General features: G+C 43.2%; 1 protein-coding gene across 1 annotated transcript in view; it reads right to left on the reverse strand.

Moving 5' to 3' along the window:
* Positions 1-6,132, reverse strand: part of AOAH (acyloxyacyl hydrolase) — a 174,391-nt gene extending 168,259 nt beyond the window's left edge. Inside the window, 2 exon segments of the mRNA XM_030308229.1 lie at positions 5,683-5,863; positions 6,009-6,132. Of these exon segments, the coding sequence (XP_030164089.1) occupies positions 5,683-5,809 (127 nt within the window). The 5' untranslated portion in view covers positions 5,810-5,863; positions 6,009-6,132.
* Between the last annotated feature and the right edge of the window lie 10,533 nt (positions 6,133-16,665).

Raw genomic sequence — 16,665 nt, forward strand, 5'->3', positions numbered from 1 at the left:
AGACCCATAACCAGCGAAGAAATTGAATCGGTTATCAAAAATCTCCCAACAAATAAGAGTCCAGGACCAGATGGCTTCCCAGGGGAGTTCTACCAGACGTTTAAAGCAGAGATAATACCTATCCTTCTCAAGCTATTCCAAGAAATAGAAAGGGAAGGAAAACTTCCAGACTCATTCTATGAAGCCAGTATTACTTTGATTCCTAAACCAGACAGAGACCCAGTAAAAAAAGAGAACTACAGGCCAATATCCCTGATGAATATGGATGCAAAAATTCTCAATAAGATACTAGCAAATCGAATTCAATAGCATATAAAAAGAATTATTCACCATGATCAAGTGGGATTCATTCCTGGGATGCAGGGCTGGTTCAACATTCGCAAATCAATCAACGTGATACATCACATTAACAAAAAAAAAGAGAAGAACCATATGATCCTGTCAATCGATGCAGAAAAGGCCTTTGACAAAATCCAGCACCCTTTCTTAATAAAAACCCTTGAGAAAGTCGGGATAGAAGGAACATACTTAAAGATCATAAAAGCCATGTATGAAAAGCCCACAGCTAACATCATCCTCAACGGGGAAAAACTGAGAGCTTTTTCCCTGAGATCAGGAACACGACAGGGATGTCCACTCTCACCGCTGTTGTTTAACATAGTGCTGGAAGTTCTGGCATCAGCAATCAGACAACAAAAGGAAATCAAAGGCATCAAAATTGGCAAAGATGAAGTCAAGCTTTCGCTTTTTGCAGATGACATGATATTATACATGGAAAATCCGATAGACTCCACCAAAAGTCTGCTAGAACTGATACATGAATTCAGCAAAGTTGCAGGATACAAAATCAATGTACAGAAATCAGTTGCATTCTTATACACTAACAATGAAGCAACAGAAAGACAAATAAAGAAACTGATCCCATTCACAATTGCACCAAGAAGCATAAAATACCTAGGAATAAATCTAACCAAAGATGTAAAGGATCTGTATGCTGAAAACTACAGAAAGCTTATGAAGGTAATTGAAGAAGATTTAAAGAAATGGAAAGACATTCCCTGCTCATGGATTGGAAAAATAAATATTGTCAAAATGTCAATACTACCCAAAGCTATCTGCACATTCAACGCAATCCCAATCAAAATTGCACCAGCATTCTTCTCGAAACTAGAACAAGCAATCCTAAAATTCATATGGAACCACAGAAGGCCCCGAATAGCCAAAGGAATTTTGAAGAAGAAGACCAAAGCAGGAGGCATCACAATCCCAGACTTTAGCCTCTACTACAAAGCTGTCATCATCAAGACAGCATGGTATTGGCACAAAAACAGACACACAGACCAATGGAATAGAATAGAAACCCCAGAACTAGACCCACAAACGTATGGCCAACTCATCTTTGACAAAGCAGGAAAGAACATCCAATGGAAAAAAGACAGCCTCTTTAACAAATGGTGCTGGGAGAACTGGACAGCAACATGCAGAAGGTTGAAACTAGACCACTTTCTCACACCATTTACAAAAATAAACTCAAAATGGATAAAGGACCTAAATGTGAGAGAGGAAACCATCAAAACCTTAGAGGAGAAAGCAGGAAAAGACCTCTCTGACCTCAGCCGTAGCAATCTCTTACTCGACACATCCCCAAAGGCAAGGGAATTAAAAGCAAAAGTGAATTACTGGGACCTTATGAAGATAAAAAGCTTCTGCACAGCAAAGGAAACAACCAACAAAACTAAAAGGCAACCAACGGAATGGGAAAAGATATTTGCAAATGACATATCGGACAAAGGGCTAGTATCTAAAATCTATAAAGAGCTCACCAAACTCCACACCCGAAAAACAAATAACCCAGTGAAGAAATGGGCAGAAAACATGAATAGACACTTCTCTAAAGAAGACATCCAGATGGCCAACAGGCACATGAAAAGATGTTCAGCGTTGCTTCTTATCAGGGAAATACAAATCAAAACCACACTCAGGTATCACCTCACGCCAGTCAGAGTGGCCAAAATGAACAAATCAGGAGACTGTAGATGCTGGCTAGGATGTGGAGAAACGGGAACCCTCTTGCACTGTTGGTGGGAATGCAAATTGGTGCAGCCGCTCTGGAAAGCAGTGTGGAGGTTCCTCAGAAAATTAAAAATAGACCTACCCTATGACCCAGCAATAGCACTGCTAGGAATTTACCCAAGGGATACAGGAGTACTGATGCATAGGGGCACTTGTACCCCAATGTTGATAGCAGCACTCTCAACAATAGCCAAATTATGGAAAGAGCCTAAATGTCCATCAACTGATGAATGGATAAAGAAATTGTGGTTTATATACACAATGGAGTACTACGTGCCAATGAGAAAAAGTGAAATATGGCCTTTTGTAGCAACGTGGATGGAACCGGAGAGTGTGATGCTAAGTGAAATAAGCCATACAGAGAAAGACAGATACCATATGGTTTCACTCTTATGTGGATCCTGAGAAACTTAACAGGAACCCATGGGGGAGGGGAAGGAAAAAAAAAAAAAAGAGGTTAGAGTGGGAGAGAGCCAAAGCATAAGAGACTGTTAAAAACTGAGAACAAACTGAGGGTTGATGGGGGGTGGGAGGGAGGGGAGGGTGGGTGATGGGTATTGAGGAGGGCACCTTTTGGGATGAGCACTGGGTGTTGTATGGAAACCAATTTGTCAATAAATTTCATATATATAAAAAAAATTAAAAAAAATAAAAAATAAAAAAAAATAAATATTGATGATCAATATACATACAACTTATGAATATAACAAATAAACATTATACTTTAAAAGGGTAAACTTTCTAGTACATGAATTATATCTCAATAAAGCTATAAAATAAAATAGTATTTTAAAAAATGTGAGGAAGAAATATATTGCCCCTACCTAATCACTGAAAAAAACCCCAAAAAACCATAATCACACTGACAGTGAAATCTAAGGCCAACTTTTAACTGGCTGCGTAAACTTGGCCAAGTTGTTTATTTCTCTAATTCACAGTTGTTTCCCCTGCCAAGTGGGAATAATGATAATATATATCCCATAAGGTCATTTTAATGATTAAATGAGATACTTTGTATAAACTTTTTGGAAGACTGTTAATTGCACATACACGCTCAATAAATGTTAGCAGTCTTATATTCATTAACTTAACAAATGTAATTCTTGTCACTGAAAAACCCTTACTTTCTTTATACACCACTCCAATGAGCCCAGATGCAACTCAGAGAAAAGACACAGGGCAGCAGGGAGAAATGCCAGGAAGCTGCAAGAATGGCTGCAGACCAGTAGCAAAAAAACTTTCATGAGTAAGAAACAAATATGATCACTAAATGTGCATCTTCATAAAAATGGATGGAACACAATTAATTCAGTTGAGCTCCAGGAAAAACTGGGAAGCAAAACTACTTCCATGTGTTAAGAAGGTGACTATAAGTATTTTATTTTATTATGCTTTTATAAATCAAGGCAAGTGTATACTTTTATAGTCAAAGTAAAACTTTATTTTGGAATGGTAATTAGGAGATCCCTAGCTGCTAACAAAGATGATCCCTTACTGCTCAATCGGATGATCAGAAATCCAACTGCCCAACCAAGTTTTCTCAAGACTTCTGTAGCCCAGCGTCTCTCATCAGGAGGGTAAATGCAAGTGAAATCTTTGGGAATACCTGAAGCTTCCTTCTTCGACTGGCAATACTTGGGTAGAAATATTTCTCAAGTTCTAAAACTTCACCCCACCCTTCTTCCTATTTTCTCCTTGCTCAGTGATGTTATCATTATGACGAGGTTCTTGCAGTCACCAGTTGCCTGCTTCGAAATGGTTTGCGTTTGCTCTGTGTTTCTTGGCTTTCTGCTGGCTGTACCATGGGTGCCACAGTTCAGAGTTCTTTGACAGGTGGAGTATTATTGTGAGCACTAAGCTCTCAGTTTGTGCTTCGTTTCAAAGAACTGTAATCTTTACAGTCCAGAGTTTCATTTTTATTTCCCCCTAAACTGAACAGTGAACTTGCTGAGGACAGAGGCGTTTTAAATATTGTTCTCATTTGGGGCACCTGGGTGGCTCAGTCAGTTAAGCGACCGATTCTTGGTTTGGGCTCAGGTCATGATTTCACTGTTTGTGAGTTGGAGCCCCACATTGGGCTCTGTGCTCACAGTGTGGAGCCTGCTTGGGATTCTCTCTCTCCCTTTCTCTCTGCCCCTCCCCCACTTGCTCTCTCTTTCTCTCTCTCTTTCAAAATACATAAACAAACTTAAAAATTGTTAAACACTGTTATTCTTCTTTGTATCTCTAGCGCAGAGCACAAGGTCTGGCATGTGGTGGCCATTCATTGACCATGTGGAGAGGGGACACATAGGAATGTTTGGGAAGTGCCTTTGTGCCAGTGAGTGTGAAGTCAAATAGTCCTGCTTTTTTTCGGAAAGTAGCGGAAGCCCAACCAGAAACTCCTTGTATTCTCCTGCCTCTCTTCCTCTTACCTGACGCTCTTCCTCCTACCACCAGCTGCGAATGAGCTAACCCCACATTGGGCCCTGCAAACCCGAGCACCCTCATATCCTCATGTCCCCTTTCAGGAGACACTCCCTCCCCCCGTTGCTGGGACCGTCGGTGCTAATGGCTCCCAGCAAGTGCCTCTGCAGGTATTGCCTCCACTGAAAGGAGCTGCCCCCTGGGGTCAGTTCATATCCAGTGACTGTTCACTGTTGGCAGTTCCAGTGTCTGGACCCACTGCAGGCCACTTTGAAGGGCCATTTTAGCTCCAGAGTGGGATTGGCGTGCGTGCGTGTGTGTGTGTGTGTGTGTGTGGCTGTTACATAGCCCATATTTTCCTTCTGCCTATTCCTGCTGCTTTACTCCCTCCTCATGGTGTTTTCCCCAAGAGCACACCTCAATAAACACCCCTGTGTGCAAATTTCGGAGCCTGTTTCTCCAAGGAACCAACTCAAACAGTGAGACCCCAGCTGGGACAGCCTGCAGCCCCTGGCTCAGGACAGTCATTGCCCAGTAAATGTTGATCACATGATGGACACATCTTGCACTCACCTTTCTTCTTAACCATGTGGACTGGCCAACAACTCCAGGCAGTTAGCCAGAAATTGCGAATTGTGGAAATGGGTGCTAACCCGTCATCAAACCCAAGTAGCAATAGACTCCCTGAGCTCTCGGGGCCGTGGAGTATTTGTATGGGCATCCAAACGAACACCCATGGCTAATGAGGATGGCCACAAATTCCTTAACCTTCCCATGAAAAGGAGGGAACTATGTTCCCTACCACTGAGTCTCAGTGGAGGGACCAGGAATATGGCAGAAGTCATGCTGTCTGATGTCAAAGACCACCTTCTTTCCACTGTGCAACGCTGCCTACTGTCCTGAAAGGGGTAAGAATTTCAGGCTTTTCTAAGGGTTGTCCCTCCAAGAGAAAAAAAAAAAACTACAATCACCAGCGAGGTGGAAGACTTACACAACAATTCAAACTAGCCACTGGATAGCGTCCTTCTGTGCACACATATGTGCTCACTCTCAGGCTCAAGGTTTTCTATGTTGGGGAGGTTATTGTCACCTTACTTGGAATTCAGAGCTATTGATGTCACTAAATAGGTGATTTACTATGCAAGCAAAGTATTTGACCCCATTGTTATGCCCACATAAAAAATATGCAAAACACTTACGTACCTAGACAGGTGTGGCCATTGGGGTTTCTGGTGCTTGGGGAGTCATCAGAGGCTGGAGAGGCCGAGGTGCGAAGCGGCAGGAGCAAGAACAGAGGAGTCACCAAAAGGATATTCCAGGGGGACTTCATCTTGGAGCTGTGCACCACCGGGCTGCAGAGGCTGCCCGCTGAGGGACTCTGAAGCTGAGGCCACAGAATCTGTCAGTCTGGCTTCCCTTCTCCACTCTTCCCTCTCTGATACACACACACACACACACACACGTCCCGCACTCTCACATACAGACTTTTCATAAGTGTGAAGGGAATAGAAAAACATACACACACTCACAGACCCACTCCTTCCTTTTGCAGAAGCCCCGAGAGAGAGCCAGCGGCCTGGGCCCCGGAAAGAGCTGCAGGGAGTCCCTGGTGAGCAGGTTCTCTGAGTTAAAACCGAAGCCAAAGGAAAAACCCAAATGGCAGCAGCTGCAGCCACATACCCTTTTATATTGCTGGCTGAAGTCAGTCGTAAGCCTCAGGAACCTCGAGTCTTGCCGGAATCATCCTGTGGGGTGGTTAGGAGGCCTTCCTCTTTCATTCTTGCCAAACAAAGCAAAACTAAAACTGAAGAAAAAAAGACCCACAGACACACAACTCTAGCAGTTTGGTCAGCCGTGTCCACAGCCTGTGGAAATGATAATTTGCTGTATTCACAAGTTATTTCATTTTTCTCTAAACAATTTTGTGTGGTAAGATCGAGCTCCTTATTTTGTTGCTAAAGAATATTCTGGTCAAGTAGCTGTTTTCCTCTGGAGGAGTTGGACTATTCCTTCCAGGGTCAAGTTTTGCCAAGGCCTTCTGTTTGGTGTGCAGGGAATAAGCAATGCAGACAAGAATGGACTGTCGGCATGGCTGGATTTTAAACCTAACGTGAAAAAAAAGATGTGCTGTAATTAACCCACTTGTATTTACTCAGCTGTATATGATGCATCTCTTTTCTCCAGAATTCCACAACGTGTTTATATTTCCCACCTCAGATGATTTGTTCGTTTTCCAGAGACTGATTTTCTGTTTTGAAGATGAGAACTGAATGCAGTTTTTCTGGAGGAAAAAAACTGAACCAGATCATAGATAGAGAAAAGACATATCATCTGAATGCTTTGTTCTAAAACAGGATACAGCGAAGTCACATGCCATGCTCAGACGAGATAAGGGGATTGGGTCAAAGTACCACAATCTAGATATGCCTGGGAGATCCTGCAATTTTTACTCTCCTTGTTTAGGCTCTGAGGAAAGCTTATTATAAACTTTATGAAATGTTATGAAAGCTATCAGACTTGGTAGACATTTCTCCTTCTCCTCCTCCTCCTCCTCCTCCTCCCCCGCCTCCTCCCCCTCCTCCTCCTGCTTTTACTTAAGGAATAGCATTTTAAATAGCAGGCAGAATTTTAGAGTTGTATTCTTTCCAGGATGTAGGAAATACCAATTTTTATGCTTTGAAGAATTCTTTGTAGGCATTAGTTTAACAAATGCTAATTCATCAAAGCTCTGAATCTGCAGCAGAGAGATCACACTCCAGAGTGTTCCCCTGCTTACGTCCTGGCACACGTTGGGCCAAACAGATGCATGATGTCCTTGGACCTGTGACTTTCTTTGAGGCTGAGCTGCTGGTTCTCAAGCTCCCTGACTCTGTGACCAAGGCAAGCTCTGGAGGTCACTAGGACCACCACAGGAGGCAGGGCCTAGAGAAGTTCCAGGGACTTCCTGGAGAGACAGACCAATGGAATGATTATGAGCACATACTGCAAAGACAGAAAGACCCATGTTCAAATACCATACCTATTGTTTACTTCTGAGTAATGTATTATGCCAGTAATGTAACATTTCAATGCATCAGTTTCCTCACTGATATTGGGATAATAATGATATTTGTCTTACGGGGTTGCTGGAAGGATTAAAATAGATGATGTATCCAAACTATAAAGCAGTGTACCTAGTAAGAAGTAAGTGCTTAGTAAATCAAAGCTCTGGTTATTATCCCAGTAGGAATGTGATGAAATCTGCACCCCAGGCCAGCCTTTGTGAGAATTATAAGACATCGTGGTAGTTTCAGGCCAAGATGTGGGGAAATGGCATGGATTGGAAGAGGCAGCATTTATTGAATGCCTTCTATGTGCCGGGCAGAACTCCAGGAATGCAGTCTAGTTTGATAACCCATAGGTCAGTAAGGAATTTTCAGGCAGCTTCCAGAAGAGCACTTGGCACAGGCTCTGGGCCTCCTGAGGTTCTGTTGGTTCTAGATTTATAGCTGTGTGCAGGCTGGAAGCAGGCCTCTCAGGGTGAAAGGAGTTTCTTAGTGGAAGGGTGTATGCAAATTTTAAGCCTTGTTATTCATGTGGGTGACCTGGGCAGTTCTAACCACAACCACCCCAGGAACAGTGAGCCCTGAGACAACCTGGTGTGCTCAGGCTTCCAGGCTGGCCAAACTGGGAATTCCTGGTTTAGCTGTGCAGCAAGAAGCAAGTCATTTGCCATTTCCAAGGTGAGATTCCTCAGCTGTAGAGGTGTATCCCAATTATACTTGACACACAGTAGGTTTTCCATAAACAGAATGATTTTCATGCTTGAAGATCAAATTCTTACCGGGCAGGGTCAAAAGCGGAACCCAGAAACGAGGAAGTGATTTTGCTAACTGATGCTGAAGTGTGTGTGCCTGCACACCACCAGACAAAACCTTTGTGTCACCAAGGTGGTGTCCCTCACAATGGCATCCCTCGCAATGGCCCGTCTCATTTCTCCCAGCAGGGCTGCCTTTGTTCATCAAGCATTGAGTGCAAATGACCCAGGATCCCCGCACAACTTGCTGACAGGCCCTGGATATACCCGTGGTTTATAACAGCTAGCTGGGCCCTGTGTGATATCCCTAGAGGACCCCTGCTGTCAGATGCTCCAATTCTGATTTTCTCAATATCTGCCTCTGGGAATAAGATTTCTTCCTTGCAGCATTTTGTTACTTTGCTCAGGGAGGTTTGATTCAAACCACAGTCCCTGTAGCAGAAGGCTGAGAGTTTATAATTCCCAAATACTACACCTGTGGTTCTGGTTTGTTCTGTCTGAATATGCTTCCTGATTACTTTTTGACCTACATTGGCCTCAGCTATCTCATTCACAGCGAGTCCTTTAATCAGGGAAAAGAAAAAAAAAGACCCTAATGACAGGAAATCTTGTAAAAACTGGTGCTATCACAAAAGCATGTCTTTGACTTTCTCCTGTCTCTGACACCCAGGGTAATTTTTTTGCTTCTGGTTTCCCAGGATTCTCTGCGGTGGTCCCTGGCTCAGACCCACCAATCCCAGACTCTTTGCTGAGCCTCTTCTCTCCAGTCAGAGCTTATTTATTCTAGCTGTAGCCAATCCTTCTTTCTGTTATGTGCTAGGGAAATAGCAAATTAATCTATAACAAGCCTGCACATCTGCTAATTAAAAGAGTTATGAATTTAGGATGCGGGGACCTACATTTTTACTGTGGCTTCATCACTTCCTAGCTGTGTGCCCTTGGGCAAATGGATCCACCTCTCTGGGATTAGTTGGTTTCACTACAAAATGGGTCATATAATGCCAATATTATAGAAACATTGTAAGGATTAAGGAGACAATGAGAGTAAAAAAATAAAAATAAAAACAAAACAAAAAAACAAACCCTAACAGTAAATGTTAGATAAATGTAAAGCTAACAATCAATTAACATTATCCTTCTTAAGTAATATTGGAATTTTAACATGCTTTGGCTTTGTACATTTTCGGAGAACATTTAAAGGCATTTCCATTTTAGTAATGCACATACGTAGATACAAAGTAGGAATTCAGAGAGCCCCAGGGGAGTGGTAAGATTCCCCAGTCCAGGGAGACTTGTGATGCAATTTGAGAAGTAAGCACTAGGTGGGCGGTAGGTGAGTGTGGAGACAAGGAACCCCTCTCCCAGAGGTATGCTGGTAGCTTCCAGTAGGAAGAGCCGTGCACCAGGAAATAAGCCAAGGATCCTCTAGTGATGGGTGGCCCAGCAGCAGTGCAAAGCAACCCAGACATACAACAGGATGTGTGCTCCCACACTCCCCACTAACCCTACCCACTCACTCATGTGCTTCTAGGTGGTTGAGATTTGTAGAGATAGTTATCTGGCAGGGGTGTGCCATTTATAACCATGGCCTTCTAAGGAGGGTGAATTCTATTAGATATAACTTGTTTTTGTCTTCTGGGCACCTGATGAAAGTTTGGAGAAAGGAGATGCTGTGAATGAACTGCTTTTTATAAATGAGGCAAAAGAATGTGGACATAATCCAGAAGGAACAGGGTAGGAGTAGAGAAATGAGAGCAAAGGGAAAATAGGACAGATGACACACTAGGATCTTTCTGGCAAAAAAAAAAAAAAAAAAAAGAAACCCAAAAAACAAAAAACAGAGAGAAGTGCTGGGAAGTGGGGAGGCAAAAGCCTGAGCGAATAGAAAGGTCTGTGGTAGATTTGCAAGTTGTTTGCTGTGCCACATGGGAAATGATACTTTGCCCAGATCTTGAATGGATTTTTGTGGAAATCAAAGAGAACAAGTTTCTTGTTTGGATCAGGGCTGGGCAGAGCTAAGAATGTACCCATAGAAGCAAGTGCAGAGGCAGAGGGACCAAGAGAACAAGAGCTCAGGAGTTCATAGGTGTCTTGGGGAGGGCTTTGGATTCTCATCTGCTATAGATTGGGGGAGATGATGGTCTTAAATCACTCTTACCTACGTCTATAAAGTGTACAGTTAAGTTTTCACACAGAGTAAGATAAAATAAACATTGCTGAAATAAGTGAGAAGCTCATTCATTCATTCTTTTATTCATTTTTAGATAAAAGAGGTCCAAGGGTAGGCAGTTCAGTGCTAGTCTGACAGTCCCATGGTGCCTTCAGGGACCTAAGCTCCTTATTTTCTGTCCCACCCTCCTAGAACTGATTTTCATTCTCAAGATCAGCTAAAGATCTAAAATAGCTGCTAGAGCTCCAGCTATCTTACCTATATTCCAGGACAGCAGTAGAAGAAAGCAGAAGGTGAGTGGAACTCACACCTTCTCTCATAAAGGCATTTCTTCCCAAGCCTCCCTCAACACGTTTGCTTACATTTCATTGGCCACACCTGGCTACAAGGGATGCTGGGAAATAGAGTCATATGACCACTCGTAGCTGCATGGGAAGCTAGGGCAGGTGGTCTCTATTCTTGTGGTGATGTGCTCAGCTAAAGATCAGGGTTCTTAAAAGAAGGAGAAATTGAATTGGAGGAAACTGCCCACCATGTGTATTATACATAAATGCATGTAAACATTTTTCTTGCTGAGTTGAATATGTTTGATTAGGTTGTATGAGTTTTTGGAAGGTAGAATGGGGAAGCATACTAGCCTGTCCTATTCCTCTCAGTGGAATTTTCTTTGAATGCTGAGAAGACTATGCTCCCCAAAGGCGCTTTTCTCTCCAGCTCTTATCCTAGAGAGCTCATGGAAAGATGAGCTGACAAAAATCCTCATGAAAATCACAGCTGAGATGTGATGGGCTAACTTGTGGTGGGGGACTATCATGAGTAAGACAGGCTCCCTCCGTACTGGGGAGTTTGCCACTACATTTAAAAAAAAACATGGAATAAATCTCTTCTGGAAATACTTTACTGAAGGAACACCAAGGAAGATGTAGTAAGGTGAAAATTAAATATAAACAAAATGCTGAACACAACTTTGAGGTTCTTGGTGCAGGACGCCGCACTTGTAGAGGGCCCTTGGATTATATGGTCAACTAGAGTGACCATGGTCAGATGTCCTGGGAGATTAAGTGGCCAAACAAATGGCAACCCTGGGAACTGGCCTCAGTCTGAGGGGATGCTATTTCATGGCGAGGGCCCCAGATGCACATGGCAAGCTCAGACCACCAGGTCTATTGCAGTCTTCTTCCCAGCTCCTACAGCGAGCCTGGAGGTCTCTTGCTGATACATTAAAGTCATTGTATCAAGAGTCAGTGAAAGCGTGAAGAGAGAGGAGAGATCACGAGATTGCTTTGCCAGTGCCTGGCACAGAGCATGCTTCATGGGCTGCCTCGGAATTCCTGCTGATGTTTCCCACGAGAGGGTCGTTGAAGGAAGAGAGGGTGGGGATGAACACACTTGCATGGGTTTGGAAAATAAATAACCAGAATAAATATATCTCTGAATGACCTTGTGTTAAGATAATACAAGCCTTTAGAGAAAAAGAAAGACATGAGGAGCTCAATTAAATATAAAATGAGAATTAAAGAAAAGTAGTAATCTTAGTCAAAACACAGTCCATCATGTTATCCCGTTGCTTACAACTGCTCAAAGCTCCCCAGGGCCACCAAGAGAAGGGTGAATTCCTAGTAGGGCTCTCAGTGCTGCTCATCATCTGGAGACTGTTGCCTCCCCGGCCACATTTCTAGTCATTTTGCTATGTGCTCTGTGTTCTGGTGACACCAAATTACCAGTGATGTCCCTAGACCTGCTCAGCTGTTCTATGCCTCAGTGCCTTTGCATGAGCTTTCACTCTACCTAGAGTGTTCTCCTCTTTGTCTTCCAGGATAACTCCTCCTTTTCCTTCAAGGCCACCTCTTCTCAGAAGCTGTCCCTGTCCCTTGCCAAGCACGAGTGTTTTCTCTGTCCTCAGAGCCCCCAGAACAAAATGGGCAAGGCTCCCCTGGCTCTTGCTTCTGGGGCATGGCCTTTAAGGTGGGCATCTGACTCCCCTGCCGGCTGCTGGATAGTTAGCACTGTCCCCACAGAACATGCACCTGACTCAAGGTAGGAACTCAATAAGTGTTCATGGAGAATAGAAGGAGTGAACAAAAGGAGAAAAATATTTTAGCTGTTACAGCAGAATAGTGGAGTAGAATATATTTTTTTAAATGTTTAAAAATGTTCTCAGGAGTTGTATGTGAAAGGAAGAAACATTAAAGGCAGGCACCGTATTTGGGGTTCAGAACTAGACCCTAGTGCAAATGCTTCCAAATCAGATCAGTGAAGGGCCGAGCCTCCAAGCAGGATTTGAGTGGCAGTCCCAAGCCTGGGCAGAGAGAAAACGAGAAGTGAGAGCATTATGCAGTCAGGGGTAAAATCTAGAGTCATGCAATTTCCTCCTGGTTTTTCACAGTTTTTGTAATAAGGTGGTAAGGTTTATTTCCCGAGAGACTGCGGACCTGAGCTAGCAGAGAGGAGTGGGGAGAGGGAAGCAAGGGTGTTGCCTTGCTTCATTCCAGAATGAGCTGCTCTGAGGAGCCGGGAGGAAGGGTTCAGCCAGCCACAGGCACTGGAAGACAGAGAGGCCTTTGTCCCCTCACCGGCAATAGCAGGTCCTCTGTGCAGCTTGAAGGTGCCTGAACCGCCTTTACAAATTACTTCTTGCCATGACTTGGGATGGGAGGAGGAAGGCCGACTTAAATGGAGATTACAGAAGAGCCAAGGGAAGTGAGGGTTGGGGGGGGGCCCTGGGGTCCTGCCAAAGGGACTGGACGGTCAGTGTGAATTGGCCTGCATCTTTCTCCTCCTCCCACATCCTAAATTATGCTTTAAAAGTCACTCTTTCATCAAAACAATTTTTTTTATTTTGAAGTTTTAGTGTATGTGTGTGTGTGTGTGTGTGTGTTGATGTGTGCATATGTATGTTGCAATGACTATGGCCCCAAATTCTTTGACACTCCCACTATTGTGAGATGGGGTTCATTTGCCCTCCTCCTGAATTTGGGCAGGTTCATGACTGCTGACCAATCAGTCTGGAAGAAGTGTTTCTGGGTTAGTACCAGGCCCAGACTGTCAGAGGACTGGCAGCTTCTGCTTTGGTTTCTTGGAATTCTGAGCTTCCATGTAAGAAGTCTGATTGCTCTGCTATAGAGACCTCGTGCAGACCCTGAGACCATATGGGGAGGGAGCAGTCCCCTGCTGACTCAGCTTTCCAGCTGTCACTCCAAAAGCACAGACATGTGAGTGAGACCAACTTTGACCTTCCAAGCAAAAGTGACCCTCCAGACTAGCCAGCTCAATACTGACAAAGTCCCCCACCCCTAACACCAGTTGATATTACTTGGAGCAGAAAAATCTACCCAGTGGAACCCTGCCAGCAAAGAGATAATAAAATAGTTGTTGTTTTAAGACCTTAAATTTGGGTCATCTGTTATTTAATAGTAGATAATCAGAACAGTGTGTGAGACTGGAGACTGAATTGTGGTTGGCCAGCATGCATCATCCAGGTTGTTAAGGGTTTGAGCATATTTGCCCCATTTCTTTGGGTCTGTGCTTTCCAGAACACTAAGGTCCCTCATTTTAGATCAAACCAATCCAGAAACACTGGACTTTTCTAGTGATCAGAGGTGGTTCCTCCATGTCCCAAAGGGACAGCAACCCAGACTCAGAAGATGAAGGGACCATGTAAGACTTTCAAGGACAAACATCTCCAAATTGCAAGCAAAGATCACATTTTTCTGGCTCACACCTTTCAAGTCCCCTGACAACTCTTATGTTGCTTGCATGGGTATGTGGGTTTTTATTGCAATGAAGGTAAGGAAAGGAGAATGAGGTGAAAGAGAGGTTATCTGTCAGAGGCTTGTTAATATGTTGCAACTGGAGAAAAGACTAGGTTGTAGGATTCTTTGTTAACATTTGCTACCTTTGAACTAGGTTAAGATAACACATAACAAGGTTGATAAAAATCTCAGAGCCAGCAAACAAGAAAGAACTTTGCCCTGATCCCGTTCTTCCCAGAACTCAAGAGACACCATGTCTCCTGAATTAGGATAGAAGCAGGAAACACACAGAACATTATAGAACCTGAAGGCCAGGAAGGTCGAGATGACTTTTCTGGAGTCGAAGCCCAGAATGGGAATCCCATTACTGATTTTAAATCCAGAAACCTTCATGCTGCTTTCTTCTATTGTGCTTTCAGGGGCCATTGTTTTTTATTTTATTTCATTCTATTTTATTTTTTAACTTTATTTTAGTAAATGTTTTATGGAACAATATAAAAATTTAAATATATTACACATATACACACATTATATATGTTACATATATATACATTATGTATATTACATTCATATACATTATATATTACATATATACATTATATATGACATATATACATTATCTATTATATATACATTACATATGGATACACTATATATATTACCTATACATATTATATATTACATATACACATTATATATGTTACATATATACATTTATATTATATGTACATTATATATGTTACATATATACATTATCTGTTATATACACATTATCTATTACATATGGATACATTATATATATTACATATATACACATTATATATATTATATATATACACATTATATATATTACATATGTGTAGATATATATACACGTTTTATATATATATAATTATTAAATATATATTGTTGTTAAGTAGGAACCAAATGTCAAAATATAGCCAGGATAAAATAAATGTGTTCTAGTATAGCTACACAATTTTTAAATTCAAATTTCAAGGAAATCATTTATGCATATGTTTTGCTAAAACAATATCTCTTCTCTTCTGTTCCATGTATTTAGGCAGTGAGTCCCAGACAAGGGCATTGCCATTGGGCAAAGGTCCAGGTGCAGGTGCAATTGGGTTCAGCCTCCTCATCCCTTAGACAGTCTGGATCTGCCTGAGACCTTGAGGGACACACAGACCCAGGTGAGTTGCTCCAGGCTGATGGGGATGTGAGTTCCCTTCAAGTGTGTCAATCTTGCATCTCCTGGCTTCTCCCTGAAAGGGCAGTCCTCCCAGATCCTCATCCACTTTATTGCAGAGCAGGAAGGAAGGCAGATAGCTGCAGATAGAGGAGTCTGAAATCAGGAACTATTGTATGACAAGGCTGGGAGCTTTGGGGTGAGCCCTGGAGCCCTGTGCTGCCTGCTGGCTCAGTGTCTGGGCCTGACATTGCTTCAGTCCCCTCCAAGTCTCCCGGCGCCAAGCTGATCTGAATTCCCATTAGGCTCCTGACACCATTTGAGCTCTTGTCCCTCTTTATGGAGCTAGAAGGCCTCATCCCCCACCTTACAGATAGCTGTTGGAGCCTCATTGTGCATGGTGTGACCTCTCAAACCACATCCCCTCTGTTCACATGACTGTGTGTGCTATCCATTGTCTGCATTTCAGTTATGCCTTGCCCTCTGGACTGTACCTCTCCCGGATTCTTGGTGTCTGTCTGAAATAAGCTCTGGTGCTCTATAGCCATTAGATCCTGAACTTGGGCCCCAATATCTGCCCTGATAAGAGCCAGCCTCAGCAGTAGCATTGGAGCCACCTCAACTTTGTCTGTCTTGGTCTTACAAGCTTTTCCATCCATCTGCAAAGCTGAAGTCCAATCGGTTTTGCATCTGAGGATATCTGAGACGCCTGAGTCCCAGGCTTCCCGTTACTTTAGGGTAAAACTGGAATTTTGCATCATTTAAACACCTCCTTCCTCCCCCTGCCCCGGAAAAGGTGTAAATGCTGCTGATGGTGGTCAGCTAACAAGTCAGCTGACCTTTCAGACATGACTAATTGCCTTTATGCAGAGTACATCTGCCCCGTTTACTCTGACCAAGAGTGAACTCCAAACCCCCATCTCTTAGTATCCTGGGACTAGACTCTTGAAGGCCGTTCATTAGACCTGCCCCCCTCCCCCCGCCGCCCCCACCCTGGAATTCACTGCTTTGCTGGAGTATGTTTCAGGAGTGATTTATTTCCTCCAAAGCCACCATGTCCTCACTGCTCTGTGGCATCAACACCTCTACTTTCCCAGAATTCAAGCCAAAAGAGAACGAGACCAACTAACCAGGTGTTTTTTGTAATATGGCTCATTTGAAGTCATCTCCCTGCAAACTGACCTGTGCAGGTAAAACACACAGCCAGCACCTTGGTTCAAAAGCTCTGGTGAGACATCTGTCCTGGAGGGTCCGAACCTCACGGCTACAGGTCACAATATAA

The sequence above is a fragment of the Lynx canadensis genome, chromosome A2 (assembly GCF_007474595.2).
Source record: "Lynx canadensis isolate LIC74 chromosome A2, mLynCan4.pri.v2, whole genome shotgun sequence".
Taxonomy (NCBI): domain Eukaryota; kingdom Metazoa; phylum Chordata; class Mammalia; order Carnivora; family Felidae; genus Lynx; species Lynx canadensis.